This window comes from Eleutherodactylus coqui, chromosome 8 (genome assembly GCF_035609145.1).
Source record: "Eleutherodactylus coqui strain aEleCoq1 chromosome 8, aEleCoq1.hap1, whole genome shotgun sequence".
Classification (NCBI taxonomy): domain Eukaryota; kingdom Metazoa; phylum Chordata; class Amphibia; order Anura; family Eleutherodactylidae; genus Eleutherodactylus; species Eleutherodactylus coqui.
The window spans coordinates 186,812,273-186,834,798 of NC_089844.1; the positions used below are offsets into that span (position 1 = coordinate 186,812,273).

Here is a 22,526-nt window from a genome sequence, read left to right on the forward strand (position 1 = left end):
TCTATGTTGCCCTCCATGACGGCGTCAAACAAAATATTCCGTAGAAGAGTCTGATACTGACTGGTGGGGTTGTTTGATAACGGTTCATATACGTTGAGATCTGCTAGCTGTCGATAAATTTCAGCCTCATACTGGATCGAGTCCATCACCACCACAGCTCCGCCTTTATCGGCGGGCTTGATGGTGATGGACCCGTCACTTGACAGCGCTCTGAGCGCCCGACGCTCCTCACCAGAAAGGTTAGATACAGATTTATAGGATACATTACGCCTGCGTAATTTATTAACGTCAGCATGAACCAGGGAGATGTATGTCTCAACAATGTGGTTAGTATCCGGTGGTTGAAATTTGCTCTTATTGTAAATGCCACACTTACGTAAGGTGAAAGGTACTTGTCCAATAGGGTTAGAGTCACCATTATTGTTGGAAGTGTCACCATTCGATTGTTGAGAGAAGAAGGATTTAAGGCGCAGTCTCCTAAAGAAGCCCCGTAGACTCAAATCAATCTCAAACCAGTCTATTTGAGGGGTTGGACAATAGGACAAACCTTTTGATAGAACTGTGGTTTCGACCTCCGAGAGTGTCCTAGATGAGATGTTTACCACTAGGTTAGTTGCGTTGTCGCCTTTTTGTTGCTGGATCGTGTGGTCCTGCTTAGTGACCCTTTTTCTCCATCTTGCGTGTTTTCTTCCACCTCTGCGAACCGATTTGAAGCGGCATTTTTCATTCTCCCACGATTGGAAGGGCCTGATCCTAAAAAATGAACTGATCTATTAGAACCCTGAGAGGATTCATCGGTAGATTCGGAACCGACCGAGGAAAAACCAAACGTTGACTCCTTAAATTGTTTTCTTCTAGACGCATATCGACCACGTCTAGGTATACGCATATTACGTTCACTTTTAGTCATGCGCCAACTATATATGCGACCCTTTTCGTAATCGTCTAGGTCGCGAAACCACTTTGTCCGTTTAACTGACTCAATGTCCTCTTTAAATTTTTGCAGTGATACATCAATCTTTTTAAGCACTGTAGTCCACTGTTCAGTGGATATCTTGGTGTTAATCTGTTCCTCAATGCTCGCAATCTTTGTCAAACATGTAGTAGCTTCAATCTGTAGGTGTTCTATGTTCAACAACATTACTCCTCAAAAACCAGAATGTGTAGAAAGTCTAGTGGAGATATTTGCATGTTTCCCGTATTTTGGTTTTGGCTTTTATATCCTGCGGTGTGAATAAGCCCTTATACCGCCATGTTTGTGTCATGTCTGCTGATCCCAGGATGGGGCTACCTGATGTAGTATGCCCCTAGGGAGATGGCCAATACTTGGCACTTGCTGGCCTTTAATAATCCTGCTATGTCCTCCCCGCCGGGGATCTAGCTGGCAGCTACTGCATCCAGTAGTCAGAGAAGCTGGTCCGGCCATCTTTGTTTATCCAACCAGGGGGTCACTTTAAAGGAACTCTCTAAAAACTGGTCAGATATTTCCTGAGGAATACGTATAGTGATACTCATGGGGTTTCTGCCCAACAGCTTTTTTTAGGAGGATCTCCTCCAGGGCCCCCCGGCAGCATTACATCACACCTTGGGACTTGTACGGGGATTGAGATTTTGACCATATAGATTAGATGTCACATTGTCTTTTTTTAATGCTTTTATAATAAACATTTTTGCACTATATGGCTGCTATTTTCTACACATTTTTGTATATTACTACTTGTTATTTGCATGTTCTATAGCTGTTCTTTGGGTTATAGTATTGTATATATATATACTCATTACCATAACTGGCTGTGGTTGTGCTTTGCCTTTTATTGTATTTGCTCAATTTGATCTATGTGCACATTTGGTTTTGCTTTTTAGTGTTTTTAATCTATTTTTGTTCCCTTATATGCAATAAATGCATTTTCTTATTCTGCACATTTTGTGTTATTTTCTTTCTTTTGTGTTGTATACCGGAGCCCAGAGCCCTGGTCTGATGCTGGCACTAGATCAGAGGACCGACATGTTACCTCTGTTTCAGTAAATACTTGTATCCTCCATGCAGTAATATTGCAGCATCTTTTCCTAGAAATCTGCAATGTGGTGTTCCTCTATAACCCTTCCTGCAAATAAATAATATGCTCCGCCCCCAGTACAGATATATGCACAGACCTCTTCCACCCAAATACAGTTATATGCACCAACTCCCGCCAGTATAATGACTATATATGTACAACCCCTCCTACTGGTGGATTGCATGGTGACACCCAGTTATCAATCAGGCCTCGGCGGCACTGAGAAGTTTTGTAACGCTATTGATTGATTTTAGCTACATCACAAAAAGTCTTTCTATAGACCTTACTCATTTCCAGGAGGAATATCAGAGGAACGTCATTGCACAGAGTTCTAGGTAAAGTTGCTCCAGAACAGTTTTCTCAAATCCAAGGATGTAGTATAAGAGACATGTCAGGAGAGGCGACAGATCCATAGAAGCCCAGTGACTCAGTGGTGACATCTTCTCCACCTGGCCCCAACTACTATGGTAATTTCTGACGACTAGTGCCAGATTACCAAATAGGTAAAGTAGGCACTGACCCATGGGTCCCATGCCTTTTAAGGGCCCGACAACAATGGATCAAAATAATATTTATTTGACCTTGTAAGAAATGTAATTACGATGCCCAACACTCGTCCCCGCACATACTCGCTCTCGTGCTGTTACACAGTAGCTAGTATCGCTGGCTCACAGTGGGGAGGCTGCAAGAGATTTCACTCCTCGCTCCACCCGCCCTCTCCATTGACTTAACATAGCAGCTGTTCAGTACTGAACGGCTGCTATTTACACTGAGCAATCATGGTTTATCATTTATGCGGCATTCAGTGTAAATAGCAGCCGTTCAGTACTATGTATTTTACGCCAATATTTGCAGCAGCCAAATTCCCAGCAATTCGGTGAAATGTTTGGCACAATTTAGGTCCTGCAGCCTTTTTCAAACCAGTTGTAAAAAGTGTCTTAAAGTGTCTAAACACACCTGATAAATGTGCCGCAAGCATGGAGGACCGTTTTCTGGTATAATTTGTATTTTGAATAGCAAATAAGCCCCATTGCATGCGCGCACACATACTGTTCTCTATGGGAGTGCGTGCGGCCGGCTGCGGAGCGGAGTCCACTGGTGCCAACTTCAACGAGTGACACTCGCAGATGGGTGAGTATAAAGACTACATCCCCAGACTCCTCAGAATCTGGCCTGTGAGCACCGTAACATAGTTTATGGTGCTCGTAGGAGGCAGCAGGTTCCCTTTAATACTGCAGTTTCTCTATGTCTTCTCCTCTTAGGCATCAGCAGCGTTCAGCCAACTGGCTCCAGGGGCGCAGTCTCTGATAGCATCAGAAGGAGACTGTTGTTCCACCACTTGCTGGGCCACGGGAGCTTCGGAATGGTCCTGCTGGCGGAGGATCCATCTACCCGCAAGCACTTTGCTGTGAAGATCGTCGGCAAGAGAGCCCTGCTTACCCTAGGTGGAGACTACGTGACGGTGGAGCGACGGGTCCTACAGATGGCGTCGGGCAGCCCCTTCCTCGTCCATGCAGACTTTGCTTTACAGACCAAGGTAAGATATTGTCTACATGATATTAGCAGATGTCATTGCAGACCCCACACACTGCACAGCCTCACAGACCCCTGACATCACATTACCCATTACACCTGAGGCCCAATATTCTCTCTGATATTCAGCCCTAGCTGCTGCGGAACCCCTTTCTGCCATTAGTTATTAATATAAAATACACACATCATTTCGAAAAACAACAGGGTGGATCTATTAAGACCAGCTTTTCATCCGCCGCTCTTAATATGTTGCTCCGGCGTTGGAAGATGTGTGCAACTCTTAATATATTAGGTGCATCTTCGGCTATCTGTGGGCCCTAAAAATAAAATGGATCCATTGCATGCGGAGAGTGTAGAAGGCCGTCATACAGCAAATGGGGGATTTCTGGAAGGTTCCAAGAGTCAGTACAAAGATTGAGCCAAATAAACATGTACATCCAAAAGTATCAAGATTTTTGACTTTCTTCCCCATTTTACACTTTTCATCTACCAACGCACGCACTCCCCAGCGCCTCATTACGAGAGTCTTACGTGGGCAGCAACTTGGACTTTGTTGCAATCTTTCGTTCCAATGTATCTGTCCTGTGTAACAGCTGCATGTTCTGCTGGGACTGGAGTACGTCAGTTACTTTGTATCACATCTGAAGCTTCCAATTGGTGAGCTATCCTTATGATAGATCATCAATATAACATTGTGGGGGTCCAACTCCTGACACCCCGTCTGATCAGCTGTTTGAAGGGACTGCAGTCTTTATTTATTTTATTTTTTATTTTAGTTCTGGTCTATTCAAGAGAACAGAATTGAGCTGCAATAGCAGGCACAGCCACTACACTATGTACAGCACTATGCCTGGTATACAATGAAAAGGCTAAAGCACTTGCTCAAGCATCACACCCCTTTTTTAATAGCTGATCAATAAGGGTACCAGGTGTTGGACCCCCATCAATTGATATTGATGACCTATCCTAAGCAGAGATCATCAATATTTAAATGCAAACAAAAACATTCAAACCTTTAACCTGTGCCTGAGTGTAGCCACAACGAAAGGAGCGTCACATCTCAGTGTATTACATGGTCACACACAATTACTAAGTAGGAATAAGTAGGGGGACATAAAATTGTGGAACGGTTTAACCAACTCAATATCTGCTCTCTTCTTCATGACAGGTTCTGGCTAGGAAGGCTTACAACGCCGGAGTGGACTGGTACTCCTTCGGCGTCATCCTAAGGAAGATGGTGACCAACCACAGTAATGACGACCAGAGACTCGATGCATCCTCAGGGATTTATAACCTCATCAAGCAGGTCAGTAGTCTTATATGTAACCAGTACTGTGGATTCTACTGGGTTTTTGTATTTGAAGGGGTTATGCCAAGGCGGCATCCCCAGTTCATATGGCCTATTAGGGGCTGATGAACTTCACAGAACGGGTTCCCCTGCTGGGGCTCCGCTGTATATACAAGGATGGAGAGCTGCTCAGTAACATTGGCCCCGTCCTGACTCTTCATGAATGGCTGGTATTACAGGACAAGCATTCATGTGGATGTCCATTTGTTCTGCAGCAGACACTGAGACTTCCCAAGGAAAAGTCAGCTGCTTGCTGGGGGTGCCAAAAGCGGGAACTGGGGTGAACCCTGCATCCTCAAAGGGGTTCAGCTTCTTGGCACAACCCCTTTAACACTGTGACAGTAGAGGGACTGAAGGCGGCTTTAGTCTTCCTGGTATCTTCCAGTAGAGTGATGGCTGTGAACATGTTGTCTCTACTGCTTACATTTATGCCTTCCGCTTTATCATTTCTAGCTCCTTAAGAAGGATCCCACCCGTCGCTTAGGAGTCAACGGGACCATCAGGACGCACCAGTTCTTCCGCTGTCTGGATTGGGTCGCTGTGGAAGCCCTGGAAGTGACCCCACCTTTCACACCTGAAGTCAGTAGATGAAGTTTGGGGCTTTTAGTCACATTTAATCAGCCTGATGAGTTTTAATTCTAATATCATCATTTTTTTTGCTCCCTCTTTTATAGCCAAGTGAACCCCGTCACAGTCCGAAGGCGTTCAATCTGGCCAAGCTAGAGGCAAAAGAGGTAAAGGGAAGTAGCAGCCGAGGACCAGGCCTTGTTTGAGGGATTTTCTTTTTATCATCTAGAAAACCCTTGAAGAGACACGAAGCTCTAACCTCATCAGAACTAGCTGAGCACAGGAGCCTCGGGAAGACCGGACCACACATCAGGCATCAACCAGATGAGACCATGGAGACGAGGATGGACCCCGAAGGATGATCAACAAGATGAAGAGGCCAGCAGATCCCATCATGTGCTGGAGGTGAGTGCAAAAACATCTGCGCCTCATTCTAATGATACGCGCCATAATATCTGCGCTTCATTATAATCACAGGCACGTGCAGAACATTTTTCACTACCAGTAATCGGATTTCCTCATGCTCACGATAGCTCCAGCATTTGGTGCTGTCCTGGGCATAGAGGACATAACAAGGTGTGTGATGGCCGGCTATGAAGGGGTACGGAGGAGGCCGGATTTTTTTTTTAACCATCTCTGTACGCCATGATCATCTCACCATTACTGGTAGTTTAATTTCCTCACACTTATGACAGCGCTGTCATGGGTGGGTGGAAAAAGGTGTGTGATGGCCGGCTATTAAGGGGTAAGGAGGAGGCCGAATTTTTTTTACATTTTTTTTAGAGTGAATGCTTTCTATTTTTTGTTAAAGCCACAAGCAGTAAAAACAACCTGCATGTCAGCATTTCTACTTTCCTATTAATGTTCCATCTTGGTATCCCTCTTACTAGAAATGGATTTAACTTAAAGGGGTTGTCCCGCGGCAGCAAGTGGGTCTATACACTTCTGTATGGCCATATTAATGCACTTTGTAATGTACATTGTGCATTAATTATGAGCCATACAGAAGTTATAAGAAGTTTTTCACTTACCTGCTCCGTTGCTAGCGTCCTCGTTCCCATGGAGCCGACTAATTTTCGCCGTCTAATGGCCAAATTAGCCGCGCTTGCGCAGTCCGGGTCTTCTGCTTTCTTCAATGGGGCTCCGTGTAGCTCCGTGTAGCTCCGCCCCGTCATGTGCCGATTCCAGCCAATCAGGAGGCTGGAATCGGCAATGGACCGCACAGAAGCCCTGCGGTCCACCGAGGAAGAAGATCCCTGTGGCCATCTTCATCAGGTAAGTAAGAAGTCACCGGAGCGCGGGGATTCAGGTAAGCGCTCTCCGGTGTTCTTTTTTAACCCCTGCATCGGGGTTGTCTCGCGCCGAACGGGGGGGGGGGGAGTTGAAAAAAAAAACCCCGTTTCGGCGCGGGACAACCCCTTTAACAACAGGCAGTGGACAGTGTAGAGGGTTAATTTAGTTGCTAGGCTATCAAAATACGAATAAATAGTAAGAAATACAAAATGTGTTTTGGTTAGGGAAACAGGTGGATGAGAAGACTTCAAGGTCTCTCACTGTGTCTTATCTAATGAACAAGAACAAACTGTATTGTCTCAAAACTCCTTCTTTTGCTTTCTCATTAAAAAGAAATGTATCCTTGCAGTTATTTGCTGACCACAAGCCCCTCCTGTCTAGGCAGTGGTCTATGGTCTATTTAATTTGATGTTTTTGCTTCAATAAACCAGAAGCCATTTTGATAGCACTATGCTTGGTCAGTGTGACTTCTCCAAGCTCGTTAATTGCTTATACTAATTTGGACCCAGGCAACATCAGCACTTTGGTCTCCTTTGCAAGGCTACCCCTAACAGTTACTTGGCGCCAAACGGGGGGCGGAATTTATTCTTTACCTGCAGCCGATATCTGACGACGCCAACTGCCAACACTACGGGACCAGGATCACGGGACCCCAGAATCCAAAAATCACCGGTGAAAGGTAGGCCCTTGTCTTGCCACTTTGATTCTGGGCTTCCAGTGATTTGTGGGCTCATCGTTGGCAGAAGGTTAGTTGCTGCATGTATTTATAAGAATACTCCGCCATATTTTAACGTATGTGTTCATAAAACTGTAATAGACGGAAGAACTCATACCCTGTTTTATGCCATGTCACCTGAGGAAATTCTTGAAGTTTCTGTACTGATTGTTTGTATCACGTTGGCAATTATCTGCTTTTGTTGGCTTTGTTCTAATATCACCAAAGGTTCCCTGAGAGGCAAGTGTGGTCTCCCCTTAACCCTCCGAGGCAATCTCTGTGATTACTGGAAGTCGCTGTAATACTATTCCGGGACAAGGAACGACTTTGTGTCCTCCTATAACGTACTGTGTGAAAATAGTGTCCTGTTTACTTAGTGAAGAATAGTGGGCATATTGAGATGGGGGCAGGAATTAGGGAGAGGGAAGGGGAAGATATCAGTAAATGTGATCTCCTCTTACCATCCGAAGTAATCTGTGGGATTGCTGGAAGATTTTACCCCTATTGAGATAATTGAAGTGAGGGAAGGGGAGGATATCAGTAGGTACGCCTATACGATATCAGAGACGCCAGTTAACGTCCAAGGCAAGGAGTATGCCTATATGGGAACAGCTAGAGAAATAGCAAAGGTCAGACAAAGCAAGTTAGCCGTGGGGAAAGAATGTAGCGAATTGTTGAGAAAAGCAGGTGTGTTTTAGAATTCTGGGAGTCTTCTACTAGCAAGATTTGGAGATAGTAAAGGTTAAAAGTATGTGAAGAAAGTCAAGAAGTTATGTGAAACTGTTGGTATAGTCATTGAGCATAGGGCTAGGCATACCCAGTTGGTAGTATGTAGAGTCAATAAGTAATGTAAAGTTGAAGTAAGATAATTGCAGTTTCAAGATGGCGATTATTCATATGCTTTGAGTTGAAGACAAAGGAAGGCAGCCCTTCTTCACCATCTGAGGGCACCGCCCCGGCCGTGTCATGGATGATGTTTTTCTCCCTTTGTCCTGCCCCTAGATGGCCGTGTTGTTATTGGGGCCAATACCAGCCGGTATATCTTGATACGTGTCTAGTATGTAGTATTCCTGGACCCTCCCGTCACCATCGCCCAGTTAGGCCACGCCTTCGGTGGCCATTTCAGTGCCAGCCATGGCCCAGCGGCCATTTTAGCATCTGTTGCAACAATACTTTCAGTTACCCCTCAGATGTCATCTTAGCTCCGCAGCAGAAATGAGCTGGCTTCTCATCTCCCATTTATGTATGTTTTTACCTGGCATACCAATTCCTTGAACTGCAATGAAGAGTGCCTTTTCTGAATTTTGCATAGAAACATTCAAGTCCCCTCATCCCGCCTGCAAATAGCCTTCTCCCGCCTGCAAATAGCCTTCTCCCGATTATCTGTTCTGCAGTCTGTGTTTAGCACCCCCATCCCAAGTAGGTTTGTGCTTAAAATTTCCCATAAATGTAGTTGTTGATGGAAAAATCTTTTCCACTTTGCAAGGGGGAAAATGGAGGAGAAAGGGAATCCTCTAGTCTGTGTCCCCCTATGACATGAAGCAAGTTCATACAGAGTCTGCAGACAATTATGTGACAATTAACCACCGTGCTGTCTGTCCTGTATGTCTTAATGCCCCAACATTGTGTCATTGCTGTACGTGTTGTCCATTTCTCATAAGTCAGATACTGCTGAGAAGAAAGACAGACGTTGAATGTATTGTGTGAATTGTATGGTTTTGAAAATGGAGAATATATAGAAATTGATAGAGAGTTAATGTGTGCTTCTTGTGAAAAGCTGCAGCTGCAAGCCCCCCCCCCCCCACCCTCCTTCCCTTCAGAGATTTGTGAGAAGGAATGCGTGCTTCTCAAGGACAAAGATTAGAGCGGAGAACACTGGACAAGTAGCCCTGCTTGCTTGAGCAGAATTGAATGCATTTTTTTGCAAGATGAGGACAGTTGCATCATACGCGTTATGTCCTGTGTGAACTCTTACTAATATTTGAATGAGACTTGACTGCATGAACGGATGAGAGTTAATGTGTGATGTAGGCGCTGTGTGCTGATAATTTGGAAGCCTGCCAACAAGTCACAATTATACTGCTTCTGAGAGAATGTTCTGTAGAAAAAAAAAAAGAGAAGAAACGCACAAACGGCCATACCTGTACTTACACCTGCTGCCAAACTCCGCACCTTTCTGGGCCTTGTTTTCATACTGCCGCCCATGGATCCACTTTGTTTCCGCTCTTATGCAACTACTCTAGGACTGCCTTTCAATCATTCTTCTCTCTCTCTCTCTCACCCCTGAAGCTCATTTCTCACCCTTTTATACTTTATCATTTATTCTTTTCTGTACTGAATTTTCTGGCCAGGTGACAGTATTGACACAAAAGCACAGGGGACACCCACGGCCACCTGGATACTACTCCAGGAAGCTGAATCCAGTGGCTCGAGGAGCTCCCTCATGTGTTTGTGCGGTGGCAGCAGTACAGGCAATGGTTAACAAGTCTTCGGAGTTGGTATTGAACCAACTCCCCCCCCTAGTGGTCCTCACCCCCCCCCCCCCCATGACACCCGGAGCATATACACGCAAGTGCAACCCAAGCACTTATTTCTGGCCCGTCAAATCCAGCTACAATGTGCTCTTGTCATTCTTCTACTACCTTGAACTCGGTTACCCTTCCAATTAAGTACCCTAGTTCAAAGGGGGGGAGAGAAGATATAGGTGATCTAGGTATTGCAGGTCAGCTATTTTTAAAATTTTTAAATTTTTTTAAACTTTTTTTCTTTTCCTTCTTACAACAAGGTTATGATCTATTTGAAATAGAATACCAGCCTGATTGTCTAGCGGTAATTGGTGCAAGGGGTTGCAGAAGTGCCAATTCAGCTGGCAGAAACTGAACCGCTTGAGGTAATGTTTAAAGGGCCACGATTCCTCACGCGCTTCCTTGTGCTGGAAGGTCCTGAAAGCATATTGAGAACTGACGTGATGGGACCCTTGGGAGGTTGTATCAAACTTCACCCGTCCGGTGAGGCTCGTATACACCCCGGGTCTGAAAGTCACCCGACCTTATGTCGGATGGCAGCAGACCAAGCGACACCTCTATCCATCCTCACTCTTACGTACGCAGAGGAACAAGCTCTTAGCCCCTTGGTCCGTCAGTACCCCCTGGCACATGTCCAGGAAGATGCAATTGCAGACACTGTCTCTTCTTTATGTTAACTTAAAGCCCTTAAGGAATGTGTCTTCCCAGCCAATACCCCTTTTGTTCCCCGTTAAAGAGAAAGATTTTAAAGGGCCAGCCAGACTGTCAGTAATTGTTTGCATTCATTTTCAGAGGAAAGCAGTACTGCTGGACAGTGCTGCCATAAGGGGCACAGAATAGCCAAAAACCAGTTCACCAGATACATGAAGCTGATATTAGACGCCTGGCCAATTCCCGAGGGCACCACCCTCTTGTAATATGTTGATGATTAACTTTTTTTTTATGTACTCCTGACCCAAATAGTTACCTCAATGCATCACTAAGCCTTTTGTGTTTCCTCCATCAAGAATAGAAAAGCTGTAAGTTTACTAATGGAAGCCATCATGTTGCCAGAACAGGTGGCCATAATAAAGGTTACTGAAGCCCCTTGTTAACAATGCATATTTTGAGTTGTTTGTTATAGACAGTACCAGGGTGATTGACGACTCCACACTGGATATGCAGTGGTCACGCAACAAGATGTCCTAAAAGCAGAATGCCTCCGCATGTCCCAGGACAGGAAGCAGAATTACAGGCCCTCACTGAGGTGTGTAGAGTGGTAGAAGGTAAGACGGCAAACATTTACACTGACTCCCTGTATGCATTTGGCATAGCTTATGACTACGGCCTAACATGGAAGGCCAGACAGCTTGTTACCTCAGCAGGACAGCCAATTAAGAATGGTGCAGCGGTGCAAAGTCTCATGGAAGCCCTACTACTACCTGACAAAGTGGAAAGCTCACACCAATTCCTACACCAGAGAAACAAGAGGCAACGCCATCACAGACCACACAGCAAAGGCAGTGGCCCTCGAGCCATGGAAGAAAAGAAGAAAAGAAGAGTTTAACAAACTTTGGACTTTGATACAAACTTTGGACTTTGATACAAACTTTGGACTTTGATATGCTAAAGACTTTACAGTTACAAGCCAGCAAGGAAGAGAAAGACAAATGGACTTAATATGGGAGCAGCAGAAATGGGACGGTGAACAGTCAACAGAACTTGCCCACCACGGTCCCTGTGCCCCATGATGGCCCAGCGAATGCACGGAAAGACACACCTACCGGGGGTCCAGATGTCCGCCTTGAGGTCGTGTCCTCTGGCCTGCTCCGTCGTCTCTGGTGCCGTCCGGCATGGCGTGCCCACAAGGGTCTTTCTGACTTTATTTCCGATGATGTCGCCTCCTGTGGCTAGAAACGCATTGACGCCGAAATCTGCGATCTGCACGGAGCCGTCTTCACCCAGGAGGATGTTTCCAGCCTTAACATCCCTGTGGATCTGGCCATTCTTATGCAGGTACTCCAGGCCTTCCAGCACCTCCTTCAGCATGGTGGCGATGCTTGCTTCATCCAACACCCCGTTCAAAGCAGCAATGATGTCGACGCTTGAACAAGGACGGGTGGCTACTGGGTTTTCTGTAGCTGCTGCATCATCACTTGTCCAATTTTGCATGATCTTTGCCGTAAGCAACAGGGCAGAAGTAACTTTGCCACATAACACTTGCCTAGACCACTCTACCCATTTCAGGGATTGCAAATTGACTACACTCAGCTCCCACTTGTTGGGAAGTATGAATACGTGCTTGTTGTTGTTGATGTCTTTTCAGGTCGGAGACCTACCCTGTTACCAAAGTAAATAAGCAGGTAATCGCACAGGAGCTGATGAATGAGGTAACCTGCAGATATGGGGCACCGGAAGTGATTGACTCAAACAAAGGTACACACTTCACACCTGCAGAGTTTAGGCAAAGTTAAAAGACTAAATGGTACGCTTAAGTTAAAAGAAGTGTTGTTTGGCTCTATGCCAAGATTGGGGCTGTATCATCCACAGGCCCTACAGCAGGGCTATGATATAGTAGCCGGATATGTAAAGCACCTGTGTGACCAACTACCAGTAACCCAGAATCTAGTCTTTTTCTCCCATTCCAGGCCCAGACAACCTAGGGGGATCTCACTCCCTACAACCTGGAGATTGGGTGGTCGTAAAGAGGCGTGTCCGGAAATCCCTAGGGCCCAGATTCAAAGGGCCCTGTCAAGTCCTGCTGACCACACCTACTTTAGTAAAGTTGAAGGAACTGTTGCTTGTCTTGAGACTAATGGGACTTTTCACGCCCTTCTTTGCCCCCCCATGAGAAGGAAAATGAAGGACATTTTGTTTATTGATGGACCTTTGGACTCATCACTCCATGCTTCGCCCTTGTGAGACGGTGCAAAAGGACAATGCCCAGAACCACCTTGTTAGACACCACCAAATACTGGTAGATGGACTGAACACCTCACAGGTGAAAGACTGTTGGACTTGTGCACACACCTGGTGCCACTGGTTTTCCTTTCTTGGCTGTTCCTGTTCCGTCGAAAGAACTGTTTGCATGGACAAATGGAAACTCAGAAACCAGAGATAGCTGGTGGGGTAACACATTTAGTTCTTTGAACCCTGCCAATTGGTTTTCTGGTTTAGGAGGTTGGTTCATGGGGATTCTACAAAGTATATTACAAGTTGTGATGATTTTATTATGCATTTATAGAGCAATTAAGGTTATAATCTCATGTATTTCTAAATGTACTGAAAAAGTTTTCTCTGCGCCGATATGAATTACGTGTTTATAGACTAGGAGTCGTACTTGTCTTGACTCCATGTCCAAAATGGGGGAGATGTAGAGGGTTAATTTAGTTGCTAGGCTATCAAAATACGAATAAATAGTAAGAAATACAAAATGTGTTTTGGTTAGGGAAACAGGTGGATGAGAAGACTTCAAGGTCTCTCACTGTGTCTTATCTAATGAACAAGAACAAACTGTATTGTCTCAAAACTCCTTCTTTTGCTTTCTCATTAAAAATAAATGTATCCTTGCAGTTATTTGCTGACTACAAGCCCCTCCTGTCTAGGCAGTGGTCTATGGTCTATTTAATTTGATGTTTTTGCTTCAATAAACCAGAAGCCATTTTGATAGCACTATGCTTGGTCAGTGTGACTTCTCCGAGCTCGTTAATTGCTTATACTAATTTGGACCCAGGCAACATCAGCACTTTGGTCTCCTTTGCAAGGCCACCCCTAACAACAGTAAATTAGAAGGACGGGAGTCCCACTAGTTGCCAGTTTTTTAAAGGGATTTTTAACTAGTTATCACAATGGCTATCATGCTAAAACAAGTAGTCTCGAAGTGCAGTAACCCTTTAATGGTACTTACAGTACAGCTGCTCACCGTCCCCTTCATTTCCCACATTCTCAAAATATGTCCCATACTTTAAACAAAATGTGCCCCCCTCCCACTGTCCTATTCTCCAGTAGTCCCCATATCTTCTTCAATTGTGCCAATAGGCTCTCCCCTTCCTTAATAATCAGAACAGACACTTTTCCCTCCTAAGTAGACCCTCCACTTCCCCAGTAGATAAACAGGCCCCTTAACCTTCCAGTAACTGTAGCAGTTCCTAAATCACTAGTAAAAGCCTCCCCTCCATTATTTCAGTAGTCATAGAAGCACAAGACCAGGAAATATATGAAGAACGAGGAGCGCCGCTTTCCCACCAGGGACTGTATGTATATAATCATTAAGGTAGATATAGGCCAGTAACAACGATGCTACATACTCTCAGCTAATAAGCCTCGGCGCACAGAGGTAAGTCGGTCAGTGTAGTGTAGGGTCCCATCTAAAGAGGTCGCCTTGTCGCTGGCAGATGGGCTCTCACAATGTGATGATATTGTGGGCTAAGAACCTCCCATTTGTCTGTATAGTAAGTCCAGCAGGAATGCCGTTCATATTCATATATTCAGTGATCCCTCCTCCTGCCGAAACTGAAGGGTAAAGAGTTTTACTGTAAACTGGAGGCCAACGTCGGTCCGGGTGAAGTTACTGCTGTCACAAAAGGTGAACGGTCCTATAAAGTGACGGTTCACCTTATCGATCAAGGATTCTGGATTGCAACTGGTGTGCAGAGAGAAGTGTGTAACGTGGACGCCACTGCCGTGGGTAGCCCGGCCATCAGTGACAGGTAGTGTCCACAGGCACCCATGGAGGCACAGCGCCGACACTCACTTTGGGCACAGCCTGCCTCTTGCGGTCCTGCTGGAGGATCTCCTAGTAAAACAATCACCCAGAATTAGTTGTATCATTGCCAAGGAAATAAACTACTTTTTGTTCACCTGTGAAAGGTCTCCGTCTTCTCATTTCTCCATTAGCTGCTGCTGCCGGCTACAGATCTCATTGACTATGTAGAGTCGCAGGTAGCTCATTACTTCAGAAGGACAGTGGTGAGGCCTTGCACCCAATGGCCGATTCCAGGAACAGCTATAGGTCAGACACATGTCGCACCTTAAACCCCTAAGTCCCCCCACCCATCCCGACAAGCATTTAACTCACCTGTAGTGCTGGTGGCAGTGGCCATTGCTGCTGTAATCAGTGTGACCCCTGACCTCTAAGTAATGGTTATTTTATTTTTTGGCATTTACCCTTGGCCGTTTTGTTAATCCAGGACAACCTGCTGACCTCCACCCAATAAAGGATAGTCTGGTACTGCTAGTCTTGACACCAATAAATGACTTCCTGCAGGTCCCACTGTGGGTATCCGGGGAGGGGGTGACATTACACACCTCCATACTGAGTCCCATCATCTATTTATACCCAGGACTGTAAGAAGGGGCTGCTTTAATAACCACGTATAGATATATCAGGGGACAATACAAAGATCTCTCCCATCATCTATTATAACCAGGACTGTAAGAAGGGGACGCTCTAATAACTATGTATAGATATATCAGGGGACCATACAGAGATCTCTCCCATCATCTATTATACCCAAAACTGTAAGAAGGGGACGCTCTAATAACTATGTATAATATATATCAGGGGACAGTACATAGATCTCTTCCATCTGGGTATAAATAGAAGATGGAAGAGATCTATGTACTGTCCCCTTATATATTACACATAGTTATTATAGGGCCCCTTTGTTACAGTTCTGGGTATAATAGATGATGGGAGAGATCTCTGTATGGTCCCCTGATATATCTATACATAGTTATTAGAGCGTCCCCTTGTTACAGTCCTGGTTATAATAGATGATGGGAGAGATCTTTGTATTGTCCCCTGATATATCTATATGTGGTTATTAAAGCATCCCCTTCTTACAGTTCTGGGTATAAATAGAAGAACTGTAACAAGGGGGCGCTCTAATAACTAAGTATAATATATATCGGGGGTCAGTACAGAGATCTCTCCCATCATCTATTATACCCAGGACTGTAACAAAGGGGCCCTATAATAACTATGTATAATATATATATCGGGGGTCAGTACAGAGATCTCTCCCATCATCTATTATACCCAGGACTATAACAAGGAGGGCGCTCTTATAACTATGTATAGATATATCAGGAGACAGTACAGAGATCTCTCCCATCATCTATTATAGCCAGGACTGTAACAAGGGGGCGCTCTAATAACGGTGTATAGATATACTGTGCTTCCCTGAAGATACTGTCTTATATTAATTTTTGCCTCAAAAGATGCACAGTGTCTTATTTTCAGGGGGTGTCTAATAATAGTTACCTAGCAGCCAGCATTCGGGTTCCCCGCACTGGGCTGCAGCACTGCTGCAGGCTTCTGTGTGCTCCAGCATGCGGACAGAGCAGTTCTTCCTGGAAGTGGGGCTTGAATACCCCTCCTCCAGCAAGCTAATGCTTGGTTAGTCGAGCGCTGCGTCAGCCAATGAGAGCTGGCCCACTACCTAGAAGAACTGTTCTGTCGGTGTGCAGGAGGACATGATAGCCTGCAGCAGCACCGCAGCCCAGCATGAGGGACCCGAATGCCGGCTGCTAGGTAAGTATTATAAGACACTGTGTCTCTTTTGAGTCAAAAATTAATATAAGACAGAGTCTTATTTTGAGGGAAACACAGAATGTGATTATACCCATTTACCTAATGAGGCTCTGGGACAGTTTTGGTGACACATGTCAGTAGGGACAACAGGGGTTACTTTCTGGGGTTTCTGTTAGGGTTCTGTACCGTTATCAGGTCCGGACCCCCTGTTTACTAGAGAACTAGTGCGCAACAGAGCTGGGATCTTCCTTCCGGGAACACAATATAACGGGGTGATTTCCACTATGGATATTTTTGTCATATGCTGTGAATGTGCAAAAATATCTGATGGGTGTAAATCCCCCCTCCAGAACCTGCACCTAGCTACTTACCGGGGGTCGGGACTCCTCTTTAACTCCTAGATGACACTTGTAATACATCTACAATGCTGGAAGCCTACAGTTGGGGACCAGTGCTGTATATGTACTACATAGCGATGACGTGGGCACAGAGCCCGGACCTCTGCCCCAGTCCGCTGTACGACGGCTCTGATTGACAGCTGACCCCCCATGTTACATCGCAGGCAGATATGATGTGATTAGATGAATAGTCTTGTCACCGAAAGCCCTAAAAGTGTTTCCCCCTATAAAAGGCTCTCAGAGGCTCCTTGTGTATAGTGACCTCTTCTTCCACTTGTGTACAGCTTGTTGGCCACTAACGCCTCTACGACGCAGAGAAGAGATGTCACCCCGTTACCAGAATCTGATAGGGGCACATTATTGGGATGTGAGAAGCTGGATAGTCGTATCCATGAATTGTTCCTCACTGGCCGTTTTGACCAGACTGTTAGGAGGTGTTGGGACCAGTGGATGGTGGCACACAAGGTGACCGGGCTCAGGACGCCTCCTACAGACCACCAGTAGAAAGGAGTGTCTGACCAGACTGTTAAGAGGTGTTGGCACCAGTGGATGTGTGAGGGCACACAAGGGGACCGGGCTCAGGATGCCCCCTACAGACCATCAGTATAGAGGAGCGTCCAACATGCACTAGCAGCTCCAACTGTTTTGTTGTCTACCATGCAGAGACAGGTGGCGCCATCGTTACCACCCCATGTGCTGTCAGAACCAGTTCCAGGCACTTGGCTGAAGGACATTTGGTCTCACAGTGCTCATTACATATTCTGCCTTTGACACCCCTTCCCCACAGTCGTCTCCAGTTGCAGTGATGTCATAAACAATGAAATGGGACGCTACGGAGTGGAATCGGGTTGTCTTCAGTGATAACTCCAGGTTTAGTTTGGGCGCTGACGACGCCTGTGTTCGTGTCTGAAGACCTCGGGGTGAGCGCCTAAATCCTGCCTTTGCTGTGGAGCAGCACACTGCCCCCTGCTTGTGATGGATGGTCTAGGAGGCCATCGCATATGCCAGTCGGTCACCCCTAGTCGTGGTACACGAGGGACAATGACAGCTCAGCGATATGTTCAGGACATCCTGCAGCCACATGCGTTCCTCTCATGGCGACTTCCAGCAGGATAATGCTTGGCCGCACACAAGGGGGTCACAGGAGCCCCCACAACATTGTCCCACTTCTGTGGCTGCCTGGTTGCCAGATTTATCACCAATACAAAATATGTGGGACCATCTGGGACACCAACTTCCACAGCGTACGAGTTTGCACTGTCTATCTATAGGTTCAGTTATATTCATCAAATGTGGAGCAATATGCCACAGAATACCATACAGAACCTGTATGCTTCCATGCCCGTCCGTATCACATCATGTATCCAAGCTAAGGGGGGTACAACGGGGCACTAAAGTCTCCATGCCTTCCTGTATCCAAGCTCAAGGTGGTACAATAGGGTACTAGAGCCTCCATACTGGCTTGAATCACATCTTGTATCCAAGCTAGAGGTGGCCCTACAGGGTGCTAGAGCCTCCATGCCTGCCCGTATCACATCTTATATCCAAGCTACAGGTGGCCCAACAGGGTACTAGAGCCTCCATGCCTGCCCGTATTACATCTTGTATCTAAGCTAGAGGCGGGCAAACAGTGTACTAGAGCCTGCATGCCTGCCCGTTTCACTTATTGTATGCAAGGTAGAAGCAGTACAACAGGGTACTAGAGCCTCCATGCCTGGCCATATCACATCTTGTATCCAAACTAGAGGTGGTACAACAGGGTACTAAAACCTCTATGCCCGCCTGTATCACATCTTGTATCTAACCTAGAGGCGGTAAAACCGGGCACTAGAGCCTCCATACCGGCCTTAATCACATCTTGTATCCAACCTAGAGGCAGTAAGACGGGATACTAGAGCCTTCACACCAGCCTGTATCACATATTGTATCCAAGCTACAGGCGGTACAACAGGGTACTAGAGCCTTCATGCCAACCCGTATCACATCTAGTATCCAAGCTAGAGGCGGTATAACAGGATACTAGTCCCTCCATGCCCGCCTGTATCACATCTTGTTTCCAAGCTCGAGGTGGTACTACAAGGTACTAGAACCTTTATGCCCCCCGTATCACATCTTGTATCCAAAGTACAGTTGGGACAACAGGGTACCAGAGCCTCCATGCTCTCCCGTATCACCTTTTGTATCCAAGCTAGATGCGGTACAACAGGGTACTAGAGCCTCCATGCCCACCCGAATCACATCTTGTATCCAAGCTAGAGGTGGCCCAACAGGCTACTAGAGCCTCCATGCCTGCTTGTATCACATCTTGTATCCAAGCTAGAGGATCCTTTTGCTCTGATAAATAATGTAATCATTTATAACAATCACATATAGAAGTTTTGTTCGTTTCCGTCAGCAATGCCTTCCGGGTTCTTGATTTCTTTTGACAATGAGTGTATCCTCAGGATAGCTCATGACTAGTTGATCAGACAGGGTTTGTGGCTTTGGACCCTGGTGGATTGCACCCCAGCACACAGAGGTTGGAACGACCCCTGTGTAGGGGCTGAGCCTCCATGCGCAGGGGCTGAGCCTCCATGCGTAGGGACTGAGCCTCCAGCCTGCTACACAGGGGTTGGAGCAGCAGCTTCCCTGATCCCTGTGTATCCTGGCGTTGACACAGGGTGCCCGACCGCCTGATTTGTGTGGGGTCCCAAGAGGCAGACCCCAGCCGATCAACTGTTGATGAGCTATCCTGATGATACATCATCAATAGTATTTTTACATGGAAAACCCCGTTAAGTGAATTTCTGGACTAGGGTGGGGGAAGGGGTTTACTGATAATGGGTACACATATTGCCCCCATAAAGGAAGTGCACAATATTATTTTCACCCGTCTTTTGGAGTGTTCTTGGGGTTGTCCTGGTTTATACGTGGCAGGGGTTCCTGTCCGTGGTCCTCCTGTATACAGCAGGTGAGTGTGCTTACATATTAAATACTCTTTCTGCTTGTTCTGTCTGGGCTTGGGAGCGCCATCCCAGATCTTCATAACCCCTTTATTTCAAACTGGATAGAATTGAGTTCATTTTCAAGCCAACATGTTAGTTGTAAGTTGGCCGGGTATCCTCTGTGTCCATACTGCCTAAATAGTACAGTAACACGCACATGCAAGTGTGCAACGCTCCTTGTGCAAATGTGCGTGGAAACGCGCTTACGCCTGTGTGCCCTTGGCCTAGCGGACCTTCCATGCTGGATGGAATTTTCAACAAGGCTGCTGTACATGCCACTCAACATGTACACGCCACCCCGCATGTACACGCCACCGCGCATGTACACGCCACCCCGCATGTACACGCCACCCCGCATGTATAGGCCACCCTGCATGTACATGCCAGTCCACATGTACATGCCACCCCAGAATTCTGCACCAAAATCCGTGCTGCTGGGAGCATTCTGCTATTTTCAATTCCGCATCAAATCGGCACATTAGCAGCGTGGATGTAAGTGCTGAGTAAAGCCTATTTACACCATAAAGCCCATAAACAACGGACGATGAGCCGATCATTCAGTGTAAACATCAGTCGTTAAGTACTGAACGGCCGCTATGTTAAGTGAATGGAGAGCGGCGGGGAGAGCGAGGAGTGTAATCTCCAACCGCCGGCTGCAAGGCAGCGATACTCACTACTGTGCAGCAGCAGGGGAGCGAGTATGTGCAGGGACGGGTGTCGGGCATCGTTTGCCTGACATTCGTTCTATGTAAATGGGGCTTAAGTTGCAGGAGGGTATATACGACAACGCTGCTGCAGAATATTCCATTCCATGTAAAAGGCCGCCTCGCTTCAATTAAATTGCAGTCCTGAGGCGCACATTTCACGCGCGCCAGAGGATCGCAAGGGTTTCCCATTGATTTCAATGGTAGACATCACATCGTACAGCATGCTAGTGCCATACAATGTCTTTTAAGGTCCCACTGAAAGCAATGGGGGAGGGGTTTCGCAGGAACGCCCACAGATAGAACATGATGCGATTTCTATCGTTGCAAGGGAAAACAAATAGAAAAAAAATTTGCTCATGTGATTAAAGTCAAACCTCAGCTCTGTCCCCTGCTTCTGCCTAAAGGTGCATCTTACACAAAGATGATCGCTCAAAAGATGGCTTTTGAGCGATCATTTTGCATAATCTACTAATTGGAACTCATGCTAATTAGTACCAATTAGTAGCCTGTGAGCTGCTGGGAGCTGAATATATTCAGAGGACCACCCGCTGTTCTCTAAATAAATTCTCTTTTTTCGGCTGGTGGGGCTGACAGCTGAGAACACCTGTAATCAGCGCTGCCTGGGCAGCGCACAGCATGAGGTCCGTCTTATCAGCTGTTCGGCTTAAAATCCATTGTTCAGCAGAACCGAAATCCATTGTTCAGCAGAAAACTGAAAAATGGGCCATTTACACACGATTATTGCTTGAAAGATAGCTTTTGAGTGAAAATCGTTGTCTAAATGGGCCTTTAGGGCTTATTCACACAGCTGAGTATCTGGCATAAGGGCACAATGCAGGACAGACCCCGGGTAACCACGGGGCAGCAGCCACACAGGTATGGGGAGCGGCGGTGCACAGAAAACGGGAGCTCCTTTTTATCGTAAGGGAAGTAGTTTATTGTTATTAATCAGTGAACACAGGAGCAAGGTGTTGCGAGACTGCGCTTATGTGATCTGCAAGCCACGGGAATCCTGTCTGGGGTTAGTGCCGTATCAGCAAGGTACATTTACACTCACATAAACACGGCTGCTAGTTTGTGGTCATCAGTACATTAAGGTGCAACAGACAAGGCGTACATTCTCTGACAGCTATATATCTGCATACTATATGATGGAAATTCTCTACAAAAATATATATATTACCGCATTTTTCTGACTTTAAGACACAGTTTTCACCAAGGAAAAAATCTTGCTGAAAGTTTGCCTGCACCTTATCGTCCAGAGGCGGGGGGGTCTGGTCGATTCAGAGATCCCTGACCATTGGGTTAATGATCTGAGTGCTGATCAATCATCAGGAGTACTCTGCAGCCATACATACCCCGGCTGCACCATCCTCCCTCTCCTGCTCGACCCCTCCAGCAGATAACGCTGAGATCACTCCCCGGGGTGCAGGTCCTCCTCTTCTGTACACACACAGACAGAGAATAGTAGCAGCAGGACCGTAGATGATGTCATAACCATGGGACCAGGGAGCAGCTAGAGGGGTCATGTATGACTACACTGGTGTGTGGGGAATAAGTGGTAATAAAATCAGTGTTTAACATGCAGTCTGCAGAGGTGCGTGCATGTAGCAGAGCTGTATGCTGCTGTGTGTGTTGTGTGCGTGTACAATGTGTGTATAGCAGTGCTGTGTATAAAGTGAACTTACGTGCTTGCGCCATTGTTTGAATGCACGCACTGGGTGTAATAGGAGTGGCCTGTTCACTGTTAACCCCACTTTCATACTAGAACAGCAAAGTTAATGCTGGTAGCCCCTACGCTTTGACATTAAATCAGTATGAAATATATTTTTTCTCTCTTTTGCTGCCTAAACCGGGGGCGTCTTATAGTCCGAAAAATACGGCA

General features: G+C 46.2%; 1 protein-coding gene across 1 annotated transcript; it reads left to right on the top strand.

Annotated features, from left to right (window-relative positions):
* The first annotated feature begins 3,326 nt into the window (after positions 1-3,326).
* Positions 3,327-13,518, top strand: LOC136577721 (protein kinase C delta type-like). Its single transcript, XM_066577639.1, has 5 exons — positions 3,327-3,594; positions 4,759-4,896; positions 5,392-5,517; positions 5,613-5,910; positions 12,647-13,518. Exons 1-4 carry the CDS (start codon positions 3,421-3,423, stop codon positions 5,709-5,711), a joined length of 537 nt encoding a protein of 178 aa, XP_066433736.1. The 5' UTR covers positions 3,327-3,420; the 3' UTR covers positions 5,712-5,910; positions 12,647-13,518.
* Positions 13,519-22,526: the final 9,008 nt, after the last annotated feature.